General features: G+C 40.1%; 1 protein-coding gene across 1 annotated transcript in view; it reads right to left on the bottom strand.

Moving 5' to 3' along the window:
* plppr5a (phospholipid phosphatase related 5a) overlaps positions 1 to 18594 on the bottom strand; it is a 46290-nt gene extending 27696 nt beyond the window's left edge. The window contains exons 1-2 of the mRNA XM_072690954.1: positions 18285 to 18594; positions 3094 to 3226 (exon numbers count right to left, since the gene is read on the bottom strand). Coding sequence (XP_072547055.1) covers positions 3094 to 3226; positions 18285 to 18488 — 337 coding nt within the window. The 5' untranslated portion in view covers positions 18489 to 18594. The remainder of the gene's footprint in view (positions 1 to 3093; positions 3227 to 18284) is intronic.
* Positions 18595 to 23560: the final 4966 nt, after the last annotated feature.

The raw sequence follows: 23560 nt of genomic DNA, 5'->3' as shown, positions 1-23560 counted from the left end.
AGTATTTAGTATTAATACTTTATATTATATTATTTATATTATAATATTTATATATTACAACTCATACTGAGAAACCATTTTTTGTTCTTATTAAATCTTATAAATAAAGCTTTATACGTTTCTTGAAATATCTGGACACTTTTGGCCAGGGCCTGGATTCAGTTAACAGCAGTAACAATATTCTGAAAACAAAACTGCAGAGAAATGAATAAAATCAAGCTTTCCAGCATCACAGGTACAACATTCCTCACGCGTTGTGAAATTCCACACGTCTGAGTGGTTTGCAGTCCAATTCTGTTCAGATGAGGCTTCTGTACATCATCTCTCAGAGTCGCCGTGTGAAGAAATCATGTCAGAATGATCAGCCTGCAACAGGGCTGCCATGCCAGGGTAAGCGTGTCCGGCTTTGTCGCATTGGATCTCTGAGCTCTCCGAGCTTTCATATAGGGTTCAGTGGAGCATTAGACTAGATTAGACTGAGCATTACCAGGAGACAGTGCTAACATTGCTCTCCTGCCTGCTCTGATGTTTCTACATTCATTCTGCTCTGAAGGAGTCCATTTTTAGCCAGGAATTTAATGTGGTGTAACGCAGAGTCTCGGAAATGCTCCCCAGGCAGACGTTAACACACACTGTCATCAAGCGAAGATGTGATTTGTCACCAAACAGAATAAAATGATAAGAAAAGGATTCACAACAGATTAAACCATGATCTGACCGTGCAGACCCTCCCCGGGGGGATCGCTCTGACGTGACATGTAAGCGTCTTAATCACCCAGTCAGTGATCAGAATTAAAAGAAGCGCTAGTTTCCGAATGGAACCTCAGAAGCTCCTCATGCTGGAGACCCCTGCGGCAACTGAGCATCGTACTCCATGTCTTATTACCCTTCGCTTCACTGTGCGCAGAGGCAGAAGGAAATAATAAATAAATTATTAAGAAGACGACCGCATGACACTCGCTTCAGGCCTTCGACCTCCCTAGAATGAGGACGGGCATGTTGAGACTGCCTGAGAATGGAATTCAGTTCCTTCTCCTTTACTGATGCCGTCTTTACCAGCATACGATCCTTTCTAATATTTGGCCGTGTTAGAGATTTAATAGGTCCGGAAACTGTCATTCCAACCTGACAGATTGGAGTCCAGAAATTCTGTCTGAATCTGACTAAATTCTGTCTGAACCCGACTAGAGCCCGACTAAATTCTGTCTGAACCCGACTAGAGCCTGACTAAATTCTGTCTGAACCCGACTAGAGCCCGACTAAATTCTGTCTGAACCCGACTAGAGCCTGACTAAATTCTGTCTGAACCCGACTAGAGCCTGACTAAATTCTGTCTGAACCCGACTAGAGCCCGACTAAATTCTGTCTGAACCCGATTGTAGCCCGACTAAATTCTGTCTGAACCTGACTAGAGCCCAACGAAATTCTGTCTGAACCCGACTAGAGCCCGACTAAATTCTGTCTGAACCCGACTAGAGCCTGACTAAATTCTGTCTGAACCCGACTAGAGCCCGACTAAATTCTGTCTGAACCCGATTGTAGCCCGACTAAATTCTGTCTGAACCTGACTAGAGCCCAACGAAATTCTGTCTGAACCCGACTAGAGCCCGACTAAAATCTGTCTGAACCCGACTAGAGCCCGACTAAATTCTGTCTGAACCCCGACTAGAGCCCGACTAAATTCTGTCTGAACCCGATTGTAGCCCGACTAAATTCTGTCTGAACCCGACTAGAGCCCGACTAAATTCTGTCTGAACCCCGACTAGAGCCCGACTAAATTCTGTCTGAACCCGATTGTAGCCCGACTAAATTCTGTCTGAACCCGACTAGAGCCCGACTAAATTCTGTCTGAACCCGAATAGAGCCCGACTAAATTCTGTCTGAACCCCCCCCGACTAGAGCCTGACTAAATTCTGTCTGAACCCGACTAGAGCCCGACTAAATTCTGTCTGAACCCGACTAGAGCCTGACTAAATTCTGTCTGAACCCGACTAGAGCCCGACTAAATTCTGTCTGAACCCCGACTAGAGCCCGACTAAATTCTGTCTGAACCTGACTAGAGCCCAACGAAATTCTGTCTGAACCCCCCCCGACTAGAGCCTGACTAAATTCTGTCTGAACCCGACTAGAGCCCGACTAAATTCTGTCTGAACCCGACTAGAGCCCGACTAAATTCTGTCTGAACCCGACTAGAGCCCAACGAAATTCTGTCTGAACCCGACTAGAGCCTGACTAAATTCTGTCTGAACCCGACTAGAGCCCGACTAAATTCTGTCTGAATCCGACTAGAGCCCGACTAAATTCTGTCTGAACCCGACTAGAGCCCGACTAAATTCTGTCTGAACCCAGACTAGAGCCTGACTAAATTCTGTCTGAACCCGACTAGAGCCCGACTAAAATCTGTCTGAACCCGACTAGAGCCCGACTAAATTCTGTCTGAACCCAGACTAGAGCCTGACTAAATTCTGTCTGAACCCGACTAGAGCCCGACTAAATTCTGTCTGAATCCGACTAGAGCCCGACTAAATTCTGTCTGAACCCCGACTAGAGCCTGACTAAATTCTGTCTGAACCCGACTGTAGCCCGACTAAATTCTGTCTGAACCCGACTGTAGCCCGACTAAATTCTGTCTGAACCCGACTAGAGCCCGACTAAATTCTGTCTGAACCCGACTAGAGCCCGACTAAATTCTGCCTGAAGTGGAAAGTGAAGTGGCGTTCATCCAACATCCTGACCTTACTAACTCTCTTTTCGCAGAATGCAATTACATCCTCACAGCAATCCTCCTCCAAAATCTAGTAGAAAGCCTTCCTCTTCCCTGGCCAGTAGAGACAGTTACTCCAACAAAAGCAGGATCAACTCTTTTTAGTACCATTAATTTCAGAAAAAACAATGAATGAGCAGGTGTCCCAATACTTTTGTCCATTTACTTGTATTTAATATCCCTTTTTATAGTCTAGATTATAGTCTAAACTCCTGTAGCTCTCTTTACCTGTGACAGGACTAGCTCCAGAACTGAACAGAAGAAAAGTAGAATGAAGAATTGTGTGTGTGTGTGTGTGTGTGTGTGTGTGTGTGTGTATGAAGGCGTACCAAGAAAGCGAAAAGTCCTGCGCACCAGCGGGTTCAGGTAACAGCAGTCTCCCATCACTATGATCTTCTCTCTGTTATCTAGATCCTCCGAGATGTACTGCAGCAGAAACAGCACAGACTCCGTGGCTGTGATCTGTGGGCAGCAAGAAACAACAAAAGAAGACCACCTCAGCCTCCACCAGGACCACTGTCTGAACTCCTTAATGAAATAAACATAGACATGTCTCCTACAGGAAGAACCAGAGCTTCATAGATGGGTCTATTGTGGGTTTTTTTGCCACATTTTATAAATTTTTAATGAAATAAAAATGAAAAATTCATGCATTAGAAGCTCTACCGGTCAAAAGGTCTAAAACACCCCCAGTGTATCCAGCTAATATTGACATTTAAGCTCTCTTCAGGTCCAGTAAAGAACCTGAAATGGTACAAAGCCCGGTGACCTCAACTGGAACGAAGATAAGCAGTAACCTGTCTGAGCTGCTGAGGGAAACAAAAATAAGACAGAATAAGACAAAAATAAGACCCTGAAGACAGAACCGGAGCCAGGGCCAGGGTCGAAGACCTGACGGAGCCAGGGTGTGGTGAGGACACCGTCCTACACCACCAGAAGAGTCTGGAGAAAGGTTTTGAGGTCTGACCCAATAAATCCAGCAATTATTATGATTTCTATGATGAACACCATATTACCAACACCACAGCAACCACCTAGCAAAACCCTAACAACCACCAGCAGCAGCACCATGCAGCAACACTATAGCAACCATCTAGGATACTATGACACCCACTCTATATCAACCACCTAGCAAATCCATAACAACCACCAGCAAACACTTAGAAAGACCATAGCAACCACCTTGGATTTTATGACAACCTTTTGCAATTCTACATCAACCACTCAGCAACACCATAACTATCACCTAGGATACTATGACAACCATTTAGCAACTCTAAACCAACCAGCTAGCAACACCATAGCAACAACCAGTAACCTTAAGCAACACCATAGCAACCACCTAGCAAAACCATAACCATAACCATTACCTAGCACCACCATAACAATCACCTAGGATACTATGACAACCACTTAGCAACTCTACACCAACCACCTAACAACACCACAGCAACCATCTAGGATACTATGACAACCATTTAGCAACCCTAAACCAACCACCTAGCAGCACCATAGCAACCACCAGTAACCTTTTAGCAACACCTAGAAAAAACAAAATCGTAACTATTACCTAGCACCACCATTGCAATCACCTAGCACCACCATAGCAACCACCTGTGATACCATAGCAGCCACCGAGCAACACCACAGCAGATACCTAGCAACACCACAACAGCCATCTTTCAACCATTTAGCAAGACCACATGGAATACCATTTCAGCTACATAGCAACAGCGTAGCAACTGCTTGGTAGTGAGAACCAATGGCAATTATTCTGTGTTTCCTTCAGAAAATACACTTTTTAAGTCATTATTATTATTGCTATAATAATAATAATAATAATAATAATAATAATAATGACAGTTATTATTATCAGTTACAATAAATACATAAAGCAGTAATTTTTTGGTTGAACAAACTATTTACTGTAGTTAAAACTTTATATTATAGTTTGTGTATAAGTAAATATACACAGGCTTCTCTGAAAATGAATTTAATAAATAAATAAATAAATAAATAAAATATTTGGAGTGGAAATCCTTTGAACTTTTCGCAGCTAATTATTACTCTGTTATGGTTTAATCTTCTGATTGTTTCTCCCTTAATTGACTGTCAATGCCAGTATACTACTGCAACCCTATTACCAATAAAGTATTCTGGGCTCTTTGTGATGGTACTGGTTCTGTCCTGCTGTATCTTTACTCCTTCCTTCTATGTGAGAGAAAAGATGAGAATATCTGGAACATTTCTACTTGGTCAAACGGAAGAAAGGGAGCAAAAAAAAAACACACAATAGAAATGATTAGGGGTCTGAATTCGAGCAATCACAGTGCTCAACTCCCAAACAAGGCCTTAGCCTTGCTTTCCTAATTCAGAGGGACTAACAGGGCTTTGACAGCTCATGCTGTATAATGAGGCTGAGGCCACTTGTGAGAGGCTATCAATTAGAGCAAGGCTTGAAAGGACTGCTTTGCCACAAAGTGCTAAGTACCAAGCACTGTAACAGTGCATGCTAAACAATACATCACTAATAGCTGTTCTAAAACACAAACACAAGCAATTATGCTGGCAGAAATGCAGTGCATTATATAAATGAATCACCTGAATGACGGAAACCTGTGGGCGTACCTCGTCTTTTGCATTGACTGATGACAAAAGAAAGAAGTCAAGAAAAAGTAAGTCAATTTAATAACCAGTAGAACCCCTGAGAACCGTGGAACAACCAGTTGGTCCAGGGCAAACTGAGATGCAGTGTTGCAGCCGCAGGAGCTTCCTTCTTGTTGAGTGGTTTTCTAGTGATGGACAAATGAACAAATAATATAGACGTTTGTTGAGTCTTCTGTAGTACCTTTGCTGTTACCCTTGGGTTCTTTCAGGTGTCTTTCAGGATTGCCCATTGTGCTCTGGGAGTGATCTTAGCAGGACATTCACTCACTCGAATTTTTTCCATTTGTAGACAAGTTGTCTTACCATGGACTGATGTACACCCAGGTTTTAGCAACACTTTGGTGGTCTTCTGAGATCTTCTGAAAGTTGTTTGCATCGAGGAATGGTTCACACTGACCCATCGTTCTTCAGAATAACTGATCTGTCAGTAACCAGGTTTTTTAATGTTTTTTTAACTCTCATCTCCACATTTAGCCAATTATGTCTTGAGGAAGTCATTAACACAGAACATCACTTACTTTTTCTAGCCTGCAATGTGGGCAATTACACATAGTGTGTCCTCAATGTGTGTTATTAGTTTAGTTAGATTGTGATTGTCTATAATTGTGACTTCAATAATGACCAGACCACATTTATTAAGAATCAAGGCAGAGATCTTAGTATCTGGGTTACTTACTTTTTCTAGCCCGCACTGTGGACATTTACTGCTGGTCTGTTATTATTTTAGATTGTAATGGTCTGTAGTTGTGACTTAGATAACATTTTATTATCAGTAAATGAAAAAATTCGGGTCATAATTATGACTTTAATATCCACATTTATTATGAATCAAAGCAGAAATCTAGGTAATTTCAAAGGATTACTTACTTTTTGTAGCCTGCACTGTGGTTGTTTACTCAACATCCTCAATAAAAGATATGAGCAGTACAACACTTTTTTTGTTATTAGTTTAGTTAGATTGTAATTTTCTATAATTGTGACTTCAATAACGATCAGACCACATTTAAAATAAATCAAGGCAGAAATCTGGGTATTTTCAAAGGGTTACTTACTTTTTTTAGCCTACACTGTGAGCATTTACTTAGAATCCTTAGTAAAAGACATGAGCAGTACAACTGTTCGATTTTATTAGTTTAGTTAGATTGTGTTTGTCTATAATTGTGACTTAAATTATGATTAGACCACATTTTCTTATCAGTCAATGTTGAAATTCAGGGCATTTCGAAAAGTTCACTTACTTTTTCTAGCCTGCACTGTGGTTGTTTACTCAATGTCTTCGATATATAAAACATAAGCAGTGTAACTGTTTGATTTTATTAGTTTAGCAATTGTGACTTAAAAAACATTCAGATCACATTTTATTATCAATCAATGTGAAAATTCAGGCAATTCCAAATGGTTACTTACTTTTTCTAGCCTGCACTGTGGTTGTTTACTTAATGTCCATAAAAAAGACATGGGCAGTTTTTTTTAACACCTTATGTTATTTATTTAGTTAGATTGTGATTGTCTAAAATTGTGACTTCGACAAAGATCAGACCACATTTGATTATCAGTCAAAGCAGAAATCTGGGTAATTCCACAGGGTTCACCTATTTTTCCTTGCATCTCCATATTCACACACTGACAGAAAGAATAAAGCACTCGCTCTTGCTGTGATGGTGTGAAAAAAACACAAGGGACAGCAGGGCGAACTTGTGAACTCATGCGCTAAACGCAACATCACAATGCACTCCTCACTTCCACAGCTCTGGAGTCTCAGCATCCACACAGCTGAGAGGAAGCCCTCCCAGCAGACACACTCCTTTACCTCAACACTGGACTAAATGTTGCACACAGATGCTTTGCCTGTACCTCTTTGGTCTTTCATATTTAGAGGCATATAAAAACAAGCTTAAAGGAAACTAATTTACTACATTTATTTAAAAAAAATATCCCCAATGTAGTGGAGTCGTGTTTAGTGTGTAAAGTTTGCTATTTCTGTACTGAGCTACGAGGCTAACGTTCTAAATCATGAAAGCTTAATCTTCACCACTTAGCATAGCGGATATATCAGCTCACACTTTACTCGGACCATGTGTGCTCTAGACAGAAGCACAGCTGCAATAATGCACAGCTAGGGCTGCACCGATCCACTGTTTTGGTCCAATATTGATACAATACATTAATTCTGCGTATCGGCCGATACCCAATACCAATCCAATACCATTGTTAAATTAATGAACCATATACCTGATCATGTTGGAGAACTAAACTAAATGAAACTAAAAAATATATTGGATGTAACAGAACACAAAAGTCACGGTTCATTTAGAGAAACCCTCACATTTTACTTAGAGAAATCCACACTAACCATTTTCATTTAATTTGAACACTAAGGGACCTATCTTACAGCCTGCACAGGGTGCATCACGATGTTCATTGCTATCCTTCCTCCTGGATGGTTTAAACAGCAGCGCTGCTTGTGAATATATCTGTGCTGATGGGCGCGGTGGTCTCGAAATGAGGCGCTCGTACACCCCCCCACGCTTTACACCACTGAAACGGCAACCCACCAAGGTCAGTCTGACCGCACCTGGCTCTTAAAGGGATGGTGAGAGACACGCTGATTGGTTTATTGCTGCACATTACGCCCAAAACAACACACCCATGATTCATTAAGAGACTCAGTACATGACTTTTGTGAGTTTCGAGCCGAGCAAGGCGAACTTTCCCCGTCGTTACCATAGCAAAGACACGTGACACGCCCCCTAAATCAAGTTACACGATGGGCGGTTTGATGGCTCGCCTAGGATCTCTAAAATAGGGCCCATAGTTGCAAGTTACTCTTTGTTCCATCTAGTGCTGTATAGCACCCCCTGAGGTAGTTAATACAAACTATAGTGTGATAATAAAGCAGTAAATTTTTCTGAACACACACCCAAAAACAACAACACAAATCCAAAGGTGAGAACAGAAAGATCTCTTTACACACGAGAGTATGCAGACTGGGAGGCGGGGGGTGGCAAACAAGACTACAGTTACAGCAGCAACACTCTTAAACTGTAGTGTAGACCTACCCGGTATTGTGACAGTTTGGTACGAATACATGTATACCCCCCTTACACCCCTACAATATATCACAGTACATTGAATCATAACCCCAGTATTGTGATACGTATTGTATACATTGAATACACAGCCGTTTCCTCGCTCAGTAAAGCTGTACGCACTTCTTTTAACAGAATTATGATGAGAACTATGATTATGAGATCAACAGTATGAATATAGGAACTGTGGGCTGATGTCAATAACCAATACTTTCAACATACAAACTGGATGGTGCTGTATGGTGATACATAAAAGTTAGTAAAAATACAGAAAATGGGACAAAATCTATATATCTATATATAAATATGACTGTTTATAAGGTCTCTAATACAGTAGAATTAATAAAATGCAGAGATCTGAGTGCAGTAATCCATCTTTACCTACTCCATCTGCAATTCTGGAGTTCAATAAACACATTATTTAAAATATCAGCTTCAAATATCAGCCATATCTAAGCAAATATCTGCTGATACTGATATGATTCCAGTGTTGGTGTGTATGTCTAGATAACAGAGCTAATAAAACCTTAGATTAAACCAAAAATGATGGAGTAAAATAAAACTAATAACTGAGACAAAATGCCTGGATTTCTATCTAAAGCCTTTGTTCCCTGTGACACGTGAGCCGACCCTGCCCTCAGTCCTGAACTGTGAACACGGACGAGCATTACTCACCGTTCCCTAATAATAACAGTCATGCTGTACTGGCCCATAAATGTCAGACACAGTGAGGCTCACAGGACATGCTAATGTTTTTATCAAGCTATTTTTAACAGGACTTTTCACAGCCATATTAAATCCAGGTACGATAAAGACCAGCTTGCATGTTGCATACATAATTTTGCCATTTTTGGACATAATAGATATGTTTGGCGGTTGATGAACTGATCAATAGAAATGCTCCAAAACGACTAAAAACAATTGGACAAAAGTATTGGGACACCTGCTCATCCATTGTTTCTTCTGAAATCAAGGGTATTACAAGGGTTTATTCTGCTTTTGTTGGAGTAACTGTCTCTACTGTCCAGGGTAGAAGGCTTTCTACTAGATTTCGGCGGAGGCGCATTGCTGTGAGGATTTGCTTGCATTCAGCGACAAGAGTGTTAGTGAGGTCAGGATGTTGGATGATGATGATCACCACCCCACCTCATCATCCCAAACTCCTCAACTCATCTCAGGACCATCATTCCAGAGAACACAGTTCTTCCACAGCTCCACAGCTCCTCAATGCTGGGAGGCTTTATACCCCTCATCATGCGCCTGGCATTAGGCAGCATTATACCAATAGGTTCATCATGTTGATCTGCTCCAGTGAGTCCTATTCTATTGGCAGTACTTTTCTACAGGGACTAGACCATCTCTGTATCAGCAATGGGTGTAACTTAAAGTCGCTGAATGCATTCATTGGAAGGGGGCGATAAAGTCCTCCATGGACCATAAAGACTATACAGTAGAGTTACTCCAACAAAAGACGGATAAAGTGATAAACATTTTTTTAAGCAGGTGTCCCAATACTTTTGTCCATATAGTGTACATTATATAACTATTGCAAATCCTCCAGAAGCGAGAAAGTAATCCTGACTGGTAGCGTAGAGCACAGAGATGATCCTCAGCAGTTTCCTAGCAGTAACATTAGCTACCTTGCTAATAGAAAACTCAACCACCTTCAAGATCACAGTTCTTCCATTGCTCCACAGGTGTCAATGGTGCGAATAGGCTCAAGTTCATCTGAGAGTGCTATTCTATTGGCAGTACTTCTCTACAGCGACTAGACAAGCTGAGTGGGTGTCAGCAATGCCAGCAATGGGTACATCTTAAAAGTAGCTGAATGCATTTTTTAGAAGGGGTGTCCACAAACATTTGGACACATAGTGTACATGCATATTGTATACATGCAAGTATCATTTATTAGACATATGCATAATATATTGATCTTATGTATTTTTGATTGGTCTATAAATACATGTATGCACATATATAGGAACCAGCCCCCTTAAAACCAACAGCCAACCGTGTCCTCATACCTGTGTTTTTGGGATGAAACAGGCCAGACACATGTGTCCAAATGTTTGTGGACACCTCTTCTAACGAATGCATTTAGCTACTTTAGGTTGCACTTAGGTTGCTAGAGAAGTACTGGCAATAGAATAGGACTCTCTGGAGCAGGTCAACATGACCCTGTTGGCACCATGCTGCCTAATAATGCCAGGCATGGGCTAGTAGAGGGGTATAAAGCCCCCCAGCATTGAGGAGCTGTGGAGCAGTGGAAGAACTGTGTTCTCTGGAACGATGGATGGTGGAGCTCCACTTACTGTGAGGGTAAGAGTCTTAAGAGTTTTAAGCTTAATAGACAACTCTGTGTAAAATTCATACAGGCAGCAGCTTCTAGTCTGTGATACTGAGAGGTGGTCTGAAGACGGTGATGTGCGGCCAGAACCTGTACAGCCGCACTGATATAAAAGAACACCTTGGGTTGGCTGGGGGAGGTCTGTTCATGTCAAACTAACAGTAGCCTTGTGTTGTGGAAAAAGGTCAGCCGGCGTGAGCGAAAGGACAAATCCATCTACACCTCAGCGGCAGCCCCACTTCACCCCTCAGCGCAGTCTATTCAAGGTGGCACGAAAAAACACGGCTAGTGTGGAGCATGGAAGACAATCATCAGTCAAAAACAGCCAATAAGCAGCAGATATAAAACAGGCTAGTCCAAATGTTTGTGAAGCTATTGGCTCCATGCTGCCTAATAATGCCAGGCGTGGGCTAGTAGAGGGTGTAAAGCCCCCCAGCATTGAGAAGCTGTGGAGCAGTGGAAGAATTGTGTTCTCTGGAATGGTGGATGGTGGAGCTCCATCCAATGCCAATGGGAATGAGTTGGGGAGCTGGGAATGGCGAGGTGGGGTGGTGATCATCATCTAGCATCATGACCTTACTAATGCTTTTGTTGCTGAATGCAATCAAATCCTCCCAGCAATGCTCTTCTAAAATCTAGTATTATTATTGATTTTTTTTTTACTATGTGGTGAGCACCAGATACTATGTGGTGAGCACCAGATACTATGAGGTGAGCACCACATAGTATCAGAGGCTCCTTTGATAGTATCGGGTGCTGATCTGATCACTATGTGGTGAGCACATGATACTATCAAGTGAGCCTCCGATACTATCCGGTGCTCACCTGATAGTATCTGGTGCTCACTACATAGTATCTGGTGCTCAAAAAAAAAAAATACACTATGTCCCTTCAGGGGCTTCATATGATCCTTCAGTATATTCATATTGTCTTACAGCCCTATTGGAAACCCTAAGACATCACCTAAAGAAGGTCCCACAGCTAAGGAGCACAATTAGTCGTGCTCTCTCCAGGTGGGTAGATGGCGCTCTCTCCCCTGACACAGGAGTCTGTTAGCGGTGAAGCTGAGGACCTGGCACATTCCGCATTGGTGGCAGGTCGAGAAGAGCTGGTGTCTGGTCTTGCATGCACTGCTGGTGTTAGGGGGGCTACAAACGGGTGGGTTAACTCGCAGTACCAAATTGGGAGAAAAAAGAAGAAGGCGGTCCGTCTCTGAGTCGCCACTGGGGGGATTAACGGCACATCAGTCAAGCAGTTGAAACACCTGAGACGGCGGTGGCTAGCTGACCTTTACTGTCCACCGAAGCAGGCGTCTAGGATCGAAGATTCACTCTGCAAGCGGCTCTATGGGGAAAAATCTCAACAAATAGCCGGCGATGGTAATCTCTGGAGGGTTCAGTTTGATGGCCTTCACTTCAGGGTAGAGCAGTTTTTCGGAACGGCTGAGTAACTCTACTGGAATTCACTTCAGTAGGCATCCGCGGTGCACCTTTATCGATTCTGCAAGTCGGCAAGGCCTTGCTTTTTCTTACTCATCATAATTCTGTGTCATGAGGCTGGACACCACAAGTGTCCCGAACGTAGCTTACATAAACCTTACAAGTCAAAAGGTTTAGAACACCCCTAGTTTTACATCTATCTATCCATATATCCGGCTGTTTACGAGCTTAAAGGAATACCACAATAACAGGGTGCCATTGCAGGGTACCGCACATGACCATTCACTCACGCACTCCCATCTTGGGGCAATGTAGCACAGTCAAATCACCTACCATGTGTTTTTAGGAGGCAGGAAATACCTGTGAGGTAAGTGGGAAAACAGGGAGAACACACCGAACTCCTGGAACAGTGAGTGGAGCAAGGAATCGAACCCATGGATCTACCTACATCACACTACCTACATCACCACTGTGCTGCCTTCCCCCATTTTTCAGTTTTATTGACATCTAAGCGCTTCAAGTTAGGGCTGCACAATCTTGGGGAAAAAAACTGACCCTGCAATAGTTTTCTTTTCTGGGATGTGTGTTGCGATATTAAAAAAATACAGGACTTTTCAGCAGATTTCATCAGAAGGCAATGATCCAACACTATGATATTAATAATGCACTCTGTGTATCTAAGATTGGAGTAAAATAAACGATACTGGGCAGATATAATCTGCCTCTGGTAGATCTGTCACAGAAAATGAGAGCAGTGCAGTTTTTCCTTTTGCATCACGTAGCAGAAAAAGTTGTAATATTTAATTATTGTGCTTCACATGACACAACAAGTCCTGCAATGTGACTACTGTGCATGCCCACATTGCGATTCACTGTGTAGCCCTACTTTAAATCCAGTTAAAGCAGCAGTCCTTAAGATTTTTATGATGATATTTTTATATGAGAGCAGTGGTCTGTCTGAGAGGGGAGGGGCGAAACTTTTGTAATAAATGGTATCAGTGGGCTGAGCGACCGTCCCTGCACAGCCTCATATATTCACTCTAATAACAGACAGAGTGGTCTGGTAGGTTTTCACAAGAGTTTTCCTGGCCATTTCACATCTCTACATAATTCTGTCACATATACAGCCTCTAAAAGAGGATCCAGCACCGTTCGCTGGTTACCTGAGTAATCACGACGCTGCTAATGCTGCTGATACAGACAGAACAGCTAATGCGAGAGCTACTGCGAGCATGGAGATATCAGAGCGGCTAACTTAGCCTTCATCTGCTGATTCACCCCCTGTCCAACCGGAGAAACTGACTAAATGTAAACATGCAGTGTTTAAATTCATCCGCTCTGAAAGGAGAACGCACCACAGCGCACATTTTAACAGTGCTCTTCCGCCCTGCCTGCTGCAATTACACATTCTCACCAGAGAGGTCTCCAAATCCCCAAATCCCCAAACTTACAGACTATTGCTTTAATAACCTAAAATGGTACAAAGTCCAGTGATCTCTATTGGAATAATACTAAGCAGTAAACTAGCAGGGCTTTTGAAGGAAATCAGCTTCCAGCTGGTCTTCTTGTTTCACACTGTCTTGTTCCCTGTCTTGTTCCCGCCCCGGACAGCTCTGACCAATAAGTGTGGAGAACAACGTTCTCGTGGTTTGTTATTACACATTTTGTTGAGCTTGGATTTGTCCCTGTGTGAAAACCAAACCAACTACACCAAAGGGAAAACCCTCCAAGCCTACAAACCTCTGAACAGACACAGACCACAGCAAACCAACTATACGTGTGGAAAAAAAAAGTAAGTGGACGGCAAATGTGTTCCTGTGACACAACTTGAGGGTGAAAGGTTGTAGGTTCTAGTTTGATCAGGGATGCTACGTGGTCCTGAGAGCCACTGCTCTTAGGAAGTTAGTAAATGTGTAGGCTTTAATCCATAGCATCCATACCAGCCTGGCGTTCCTGAAGCTCCTTCTGAACTGTTAAATTTGTCCTCTAAAAAAAGAGCTCTCCACTAAAGAATTCCTCTCAGGGCTGAGAGACTGAAGAAGCTGTAGCTGGATCCAGCTCGGAAACAAAAATCCTCCCGGAGGAAACACACTGGGTAAGACACAGTTGAACAGTGTGCTCATAAGCCCTAGATTTGTCTTGTCCCATTTTTCTCCAACTCTGTCTAATAAGAGTGTTACAGTTAATCTGTATATTGTAATCAGTCCTAGATGATGGTTTAGAGGTCAGTTAGTTATAATATTTAATATAAAAGAATGAACTAATCTTTTGGACAAAATGAAATTGTCTGTAAAAAAGCTTGGTGGAGTGTTTTTATTGGCTATAGTCTTCTGTTGTGTACACAGCTCTTCTGCTCACATTTGTTTATTGATCAATGATTCTGATTGATTGATTGATTTTCAGTAAAATTTTCTTTTTTTTTAATATGTTGTTTTAATTATGTTAATTTTCCTACATGTTTTTTTTTCTAATGTGAACGATCTTTGTAGTTTTTAGTGTTGCACTATGGCATGGGTATTGGCGCCGGTACTGGCTCTTACACACAGTATCGTTATCGGCAATAGAGAGCGCCGATACCATGAAGCTTACTTTTTGTTTTTTTGGTTTTTTTACACATTTTTGCATATTTTATGAATCCAAATGTCTAAACAACCAGTAATAGCCAGTCATAAATATTTATCACCATTAAGCAGACATTTAATAGAACTTTTATGTCTAGAATAGATTTTTTTAATTGGGTTCTGAAGCCAGAAGTTGAGTTTCAGCAGCTTGTTTAAAGGGAACGCTGAAGATTAGCAGCTTTTATGGATGTGATTGGGTTTTTTTCACGGCTCTGAAATGTGAATTTAAACAGCAGTTAAAAGCTGTTTGGTGAAGCTGAGCCAGATTCTGCTTCCCTGCATTGTGGCCATTTTTATAATTTCAGCTCTGAAACTTTTCTAATGTGCCGTTCCTCAACCAGTAAACTCCGCTCTTTCAGACTTATTAGATCTGATTTGGGATCAGATATAAAAAAAAATACAACCTATAAAAAGTGGAACTCTATAAATATCAGAATTTAGAGCCGTCTGTCCAGTACTTAAAAGCTGGTATTGGTATTCTGTATCGGCAGATACTTGAAAATCTGGTATCGGTGCATCTCTAGTATTTTCCCATTTGTAAAGCATTTTGAAGAACCCCAGTGTCTTGGGAGTGTTCACACCTGGCTTTTTTTAATGTGAACAGGTGAAATCCGAGCGTAATCCGATCACCAAAAATATGAACTGTTAATATCAGGTGTAAACAGACTCTTAATGGATAGATAAGACTCTTAACACAGAACCACAGACTCCTAACAGTGGGGCTCTTCCCTCTTCCCTAGAGAAACTCCAGATAAGGCCAGAGAGTGGTCAGGACACGCCCCTACACCATCAGAAGACTCTTGAAACTGGAGGAAACTGAAGAGGTCTGGGACAGGAAGAGGTCCGACGCTTAAATCCACAACAGTGTATGAAAGATGCTGTATAATAAACTTGCACTGCCTTGTTTTGGATTGCTGCCAGAGTTATCCATCCCTTTACTGTCTGAAACAAGGGCACATATTGCTGCTGTCCTATGAAAAACATGTCCAACATCTCCATTTATGTCCGGTTTTAATTTTCTTTCCATAGTTTGAACCCTCTAGCTGCTCTGTAGTCTACAGTCCAAACTTTCAAAGACATGACATCATCATATGGGCTGTCCCAAATTGTTTAAAGGCATAGTAATCTTAGTTTGACTTTGAAGAAAGTCATAACAATTGCCTTATTCTGGCATTTAGAAAATAGAAATAATTTTGTTTATCCTAATTGACCTAAAATGGGAAAAGTTAATTCTGATTTCATGAAAATGCATTTTTTTTACTTGTTAAAATATATACATACAAATAATATATATATATACATTTGTATATACTTTTATATACTTTAATATAGTGCATGTAAACTTCTCGTTATACCTGTATGTAAATAATTGTGGATATACCAAACCAATAGAAATGCTCTAAATTACAAGGAATTTTATAAAACTTCCATTTAAAGTTTAAAATAAAATATATATTTTTTTTATATTAACACACCACAGCAAAAAAGAAAAAATCAGGCCAGTAGGATTCCCACCTGAGGGCTTATACTTTGCATCATGGTGTATGGATATATGCAGGGGTTAGTGCAGCAAAATAGAAAAAAAGATTTAAAAAAGATTTTAGATTTTCAATATTTCATATATTACAATATAACTAGACACATGGAGGTTCGCTGGTGGGTTTGGATAGTAAATAAGTGGCTATTGGTTGATATTTGTGTTGTAGTCAAGGTCACGCCTGGTGCCATTCACCACCACTGTAAATAAAGTTACAGTAAGTTTCTCTACAGTGACCCACAATTTCACACCAAACCCCAACTCTGATTGGTAATTCTGCAGACATTATGACAAATCATTGGATTCCTAGAGGGCCAGACGTCTGTACTGGTCGTTTCTGTCCGGAAACAACTTTAGAAAGTTGAGAAACGTGTCTTGGAGATAAAGAGGTCCCAAGACTGGAGTCAAGCGTTAACTGAGGTATCCAGAGCAGCCTAAACCCCATAGGTAAATGTAGTCAGGCAAAAACAGCCGAACTCAGCTACTCAACTGTACACTCTTAATGAGAGCGAAATCTTTTTACTTTGACTTCCATTGAAGGTTAAGAAGGGATTTTCCTACTTGACTAGACTTTGTTGTTATTATGAAAAATGGAAAATTGGTTATAAAAAATACATTATAAATACACAATAAAAAACTGTTATTTATAGTTATTTATAATATTTTCTATATATATTTATATAATATTACTAATACATATATATAATATAACTATAAATCACAGTTTTTTATTGTGTATTTATAATTTATTTTTTATAACCATTTTTCCATTTTCCAAAATTTAAACATACTAAAATATCAGAACCTAATATATATATATATATATATATATATATATATATATATATATATATATATATATATATATAATAACTTTTAATGGAAGTCAATGTAAAATTCAATGGAAGTCAATGTACTTTCCAAGTAATTTAGAGCATTTCTATTGGTACATTCACCATGCACTTTTTGACAGGATATAAAGAACAACCTGACGTCACATGATTTATACTTACTTATATGTTTGCTACACACTATGCACATATATGTATTTACCTACATATCAAAAAAAGGATATGTCCCACATATTAAACATATACACCCTATACATGATACATGATTACATATATACACACACACATTCTATATATATATATATATATATATATATATATATATATATATATATATATATATATATATATATATATGATATAGAATGTGTGTGTGTATATATGTAATCATGTATCATGTATCCAGAAGTGGTTCCTCTATGGCATCACTTGAAGAACCTTCAGAGGGACCTTTCTTGTTAAGAGTGTACAGTTGCACCTATATATATATATACACAGAAAGTTTATATATATATATATATACACACACACATATACATACATATATATATATATATATAGGTGCAACTGTACACTCTTAACAAGAAAGGTCCCTCTGAAGGTTCTTCAAGTGATGCCATAGAGGAACCACTTCTGGATCCATGAAGATCTCTGTTTAATAGAGATGTGTGGCTTGGTAAAGAACATTTACACCCAGTGAAAGTTCTTTAGATCTTTGAAAGGTTCTTCACACTCACACGCCTCTATTACACTCATGATTTTTACGGAACCAGAAGTGGTTCTTCTTTGGCATGACTACATTTTTCAGTATCAACAGAGAACCATGAGTCTGTTTGAGTCTATGTGTCTATTTCTGGAATCTTCTGGTGGTAAATAAACTGTTTGCTGGCTAATTACCACCCTGTTACATCTGCACATCTGTAGCTAATCCCAGCTCACCTCTGGCCACTGATGTAAAACACTACTCACCAGCAGTGAGGGCACACCGGCCACCACCGTGTAGAGCAGGACGGGGGGCACGGCGCTGGACTCCTCGGGCCCCAGGTAGGGTTTGGTGTACGCGTTGTCGTGGCAGAAGAAGCCCTGGACGTGGACGTTGAACGTGTCCGTGTACTCGAAGTAGTACGCCAGCATGACGGTGCCTGCCATGATCACCAGCTGGAAGTACAGCATCGTGGGCTGGGGGTCAGCAGGAGCAGCGCGCGGTCACATTCAGAGAGGTCCGAAGAAGGGATCCGGTCAGACCCAGAGAAATCCAGTGAAACCGGGACCGCGATAAAACGACGGACGGTGGGAGCGGACGCTGGACAGAACATTCGCGTGCGAGCTGCACGCGTGAGTGAATGGATGGAAGGAGCGCGCGCCGGGAGTACTTGGTGGGCGTGTCTTCCATGTTTTTTGAGTTTTTTTTTCTTGTATTATTAATGAAACGTTTTATTAATTTATGTATTGAATGTCAACAAGCATGGATATATATACATTCACACTGTATATAATATATACAATTATATATATCTATATCTATATATATCTATATCTATATATATCTATATATATAAACTGCACATATACGTACATATATGATGCATATTGTCACTGTCCTGCATTATATTTCAGTTTTTTGCCATTTTTCACATGTCAAAAAGTGCATGAGTAATGGATAGACCAATAGAAATTCTTCAAAGTGGCTTTTCATTAAATCTTTTTCCTACTTGACTAGACTTTGTTGTCATTATGGAAAATGTAAAATGGGTAATATATATATATATATATATATATATATATATATATATATATATATATATATATACAGTGAGTCCAAGAAGTATTTGATCCCTTGCTGATTTTCTTCGTTGGCCCACTAATAAAGACATGATCATTCTATACTTTTAATGGTAGATGTATTCTTACATGGAGAGACAGAATATTAAAAAGAAAATCCAGAAAATAAATCTAAGGAATATATATTAATTGATTTGTATTTCATGGAGTGAAATAAGTATTTGATCCCTTAGTATTCATTAGCAGTTCTGGCTTTTACAGACCAGTTAGACACTCCCAATCAACTTGTTACCTGACCTGAAGCCACCTGTTCTCACTAATCACTTGTGTGAAAAACACCTGTCCACAGAATCAGACAGATCACACAGATTTCAAGTCTCCAACATGGGTAAAACCAAAGAGCTGTCACAGGACCTCAGAGTCAGAATTGTTGACCTTCACAAAGCTGGAATGGGCTACAAAAAGATTAGTAAGGTGTTGGATGTGAAAGTAACAACTATTGGTGCAATTATCAGAAAGTTTAAAGAGTATAACATGACAATCAACAGACCTCGGCCCGGTGCTCCAAAGAAGATTTCGCCTCGTGGGGTGGCAATGATGCTGAGAACAGTCAGAAATCGTCCTGCAACCACTCGGCAGGAGTTAGCAAATGACCTGAAGGCAGCTGGGACCACAGTTTGCAAGGAAACAATTGGCAACACTTTGCGCAACAATGGATTCACATCCTGCAGTGCCCGAAAGGTACCCCTGCTGAAGAGAGCACATGTGGAGGCGCGCCTCAAGTATGCCAATGATCATTTGAAAGATGAACCAAGTTATTGGGAGAAGGTTTTGTGGTCAGACGAGACCAAAATTGAACTTTTTGGCCTCAACTCCACCCGCCATGTGTGGAGGAAGAAAAATGCTGCCTATGACCCCAAGAACACTGTGCCCACCGTCAAGCATGGAGGTGGAAGCATGATGTTTTGGGGGTGTTCCTCTGCCAAGGGTACAGGGCTACTTCACCGCATCACTGGGAAGATGGATGGAGCCATGTACCGCACAATCCTGAGGGACAACCTCCTCCCCTCTGCCAGGGATCTGAAAATGGGCCGTGGTTGGGTCTTCCAACATGATAACGACCCTAAACATACAGCAAAGGCAACAAAGGATTGGCTCAAGAAAAATCACATTAAGGTCATGGAGTGGCCCAGCCAGTCGCCAGACCTCAATCCGATCGAAAATCTATGGAGGGAGCTGAAGGTCAGAGTTGCCAAGCGACAGCCCACCAACCTTCATGATTTAGAGAGGATCTGCAAAGAAGAGTGGGCCAAAATTCCCCCTGGTGTGTGTGCTAAACTTGTGGTTAACTACAACAAACGTCTCACCGCTGTGCTTGCAAACAAAGGCTTTGCCACTAAGTATTGAGTGTGTTTGGCAAGAGGGATCAAATACTTATTTTCCTCATTGAAATACAAATTAATTAAAATATATTCTTTAAAATTATATTCTGGATTTTTGTCTTGATATTCTGTCTCTCCATGTTAGAATATATCTACCATTAAAAGTGCAGAAGGATAGTGTCTTTATTAGTGGGCAAACAAAGAAAATCAGCAAGGGATCAAATACTTCTTGGACTCACTGTATATATCCAGCTTCTGTTGGAATACACTGTTGGACGCAGAACCGTGTTTGAATTGGTGTGAAATATTGCTTTTGTCCATTTTAATAAATATGTGCCACTTAATTATGCAGAACATTTTTTATATATATATATATATATATATATTATACATAGGCGGTGGGCGTATATATATATATATATATATATATATATATATATATATATATATATATATATATATATATATATGATTGTCTGCCTATCTATGTATCCATCTATCAATCTGTCTGTCTGTCTGTCTGTCTGTCTATCTATCTATCTGTCTGTCTGTCTGTCTGTCTGTCTATCTATCTATCTATCTATCTATCTGTCTGTCTGTCTGTCTATCTATCTGTCTGTCTGTCTGTCTGTATATCTGTCTGTCTGTCTATCTATCTGTCTGTCTGTCTATATATCTATCTTTCTATCTGTCTGTCTGTCTGTCTGTCTATCTATCTGTCTATCTGTCTGTCTTTCTGTCTATCTATCTATCTATCTATCTATCTATCTGTCTGTCTGTCTGTCTGTCTGTCTATCTACCTATCTATCTGTCTGTCTATCTGTCTGTCTGTCTGTCTGTCTGTCTGTCTATCTGTCTGTCTGTCTGTCTGTCTGTCTGTCTGTCTGTCTATCTATCTATCTATCTATCTATCTATCATGGCCAAGGTAAGGAAGGCTGAAAAACGACCACCTTTGCACCAAAAACCACCACCTCATACATATGCCATTTTCAAAGATGGGCATATCTCCTAACCCTTTATCAACATATACAAGCATACTGTGTATATGTGTAATTTAACAATATATAATATAATATTTCCACAAGCCACTTCAGAACATTTCTATTGGTCCATTACTCATGCACTTTTAGACATGATGTAAAGAACAACGTGACGTCACATGATTAATGTTTATGTATATGTTTGCTACACACTATGCACATATATGTATTTACCTACATGTCAAAAATGATATGTCCCACATATTAAGCATATACATCCAATACAGGATACTTACATATATGTGTTTACATTCAGAAAAATAAAGGTACTACAAATGGTTCTTTGAGTGACTCCATAGAAGAACCACTTTTATATATTTAATTAAATATATTTTTTTAAGAGATGTGACCTTTAAACTGATAAAGAACCTTTACATCAAGAAAAAGATACTTGGGTCTTTTAAAGGTTCTTCACATTCTCACTTCACATGTCTATGACAAACATGGTCCTTAAAGGAACCTAAAGTGGTTCTTCTATGGCAGCACTCACAGAACCCTTAGAGGCACCTTTATTTTTAAGAGTGTTATATTTATGTACATACATTGTGAAATATATGCCCAATAAATTAGCAGCAATAGAAAATAATAATCCAAAACATAAAAATAAGGTTTAAAAAGTGGTTTAAAAAGGGTGCCAGGGTTAATAATAAAAACAAATTAGTTCTTTAATATCAGTTTCATTTACTTAGATTTGTGTAAATTGTGTAATACTTAATATTAAACGTTAGACTAACGTTTTAGTATAAATAATGTCACAGAAAATCAGTGTTTGTTCTTTGTTTTAAGGAAAGAACCACAGAGCGTGCCAATCCAGTACTTGTTTGAAATAACGGTCTTAACGGTTGCTCCAACAGACAAACGGAGAAGCCAGGGTGTGTTTGAGCACTGGGGATCTTCTTACTGTAATCTTTGAGGAAGAAGATGCTGAAGCTTCTCCATGATGATGAAGATCAGTCCTCCCGATGTAAAGCTAAGTCCAGTTTTTGAAAACATGAGGATTTGAGGACTTAAACATGTTTCCAGCGTGAGAATCTATGTGGAGATTTGAGTGTGAACCAAGTGTGTGTGTGTGTGTGTGTGTGTGTGTGCATGTGTGTTAGCGCCCCCTGGTGTAGCTCAGGAGGAAGAGGAGTAGTAGTGGAACATCCAGCTTCTGTTGGAATACACTGTAGGATGCAGAACTGGGGCGTGTTTGAATTGGTGTAAAATAAAATGAAGATCTCCAGTCCATCTATCTATCTGTCTGTCTGTGTGTCTGTCTATCTATCTATCTGTCTGTCTGTCTGTTTGTCTATCTATCTATCTATCTATCTATCTATCTATCTATCTGTCTGTCTGTCTGTCTGTCTATCTATCTATTTGTCTGTTTGTCTATCTATCTGTCTGTCTGTCTGTCTGTCTGTCTGTCTGTCTATCTATCTATCTATCTATCTATCTATCTATCTATCTATCTATCTATCTGTCTGTCTGTCTGTCTGCCTGTCTATCTATCTGTCTATCTGTCTGTCTGTCTTTCTGTCAGTCTATCTATCTGTCTATCTATCTATCTATCTGTCTATCTATCTATCTGTCTATCTATCTATCTGTCTGTCTGTCTGTCTGTCTAAGATCTGCATTTGTCCATCCATCTTCTAATGAAGTAAACTAAACCGTCCCTGTGAATTTAGTAAACCATACTCTAACTGTAGTATTTGAGTTGATTAACAGTTAAACTGCTTGTTTCCACGTTGGATATAGTTTAAGTTCTGTTAGACTCAATCTGTCTCCTTTCAGATCTTGTTGGTCTAACTTAAAATGTTAAATCTCCAAAGTAAGGAAGGATTGGCCAATCACAAAACAGTACAGATGCTGAACCAATTCAACACAATGAAATAAACCCACTGTTTATACTGATTAGCTGTGCAATTATAACCACCAAGTGAATAACATTGATTATCTGGTTCCTATGGCGCCTGTCAAGGTGTGGGAAATGTGTTGGAAGGAGGAAAAATGGGCAAGCGTAACAATCTCAGGCACTTTAACAGGGGACCCCAAAGTGTA

This window comes from Salminus brasiliensis, chromosome 11 (assembly GCF_030463535.1).
Source record: "Salminus brasiliensis chromosome 11, fSalBra1.hap2, whole genome shotgun sequence".
Classification (NCBI taxonomy): Eukaryota; Metazoa; Chordata; class Actinopteri; order Characiformes; family Bryconidae; genus Salminus; species Salminus brasiliensis.
The sequence above is the reverse complement of the archived record's forward strand: the minus strand, read 5'-3'. Positions and strand labels throughout refer to the sequence as shown.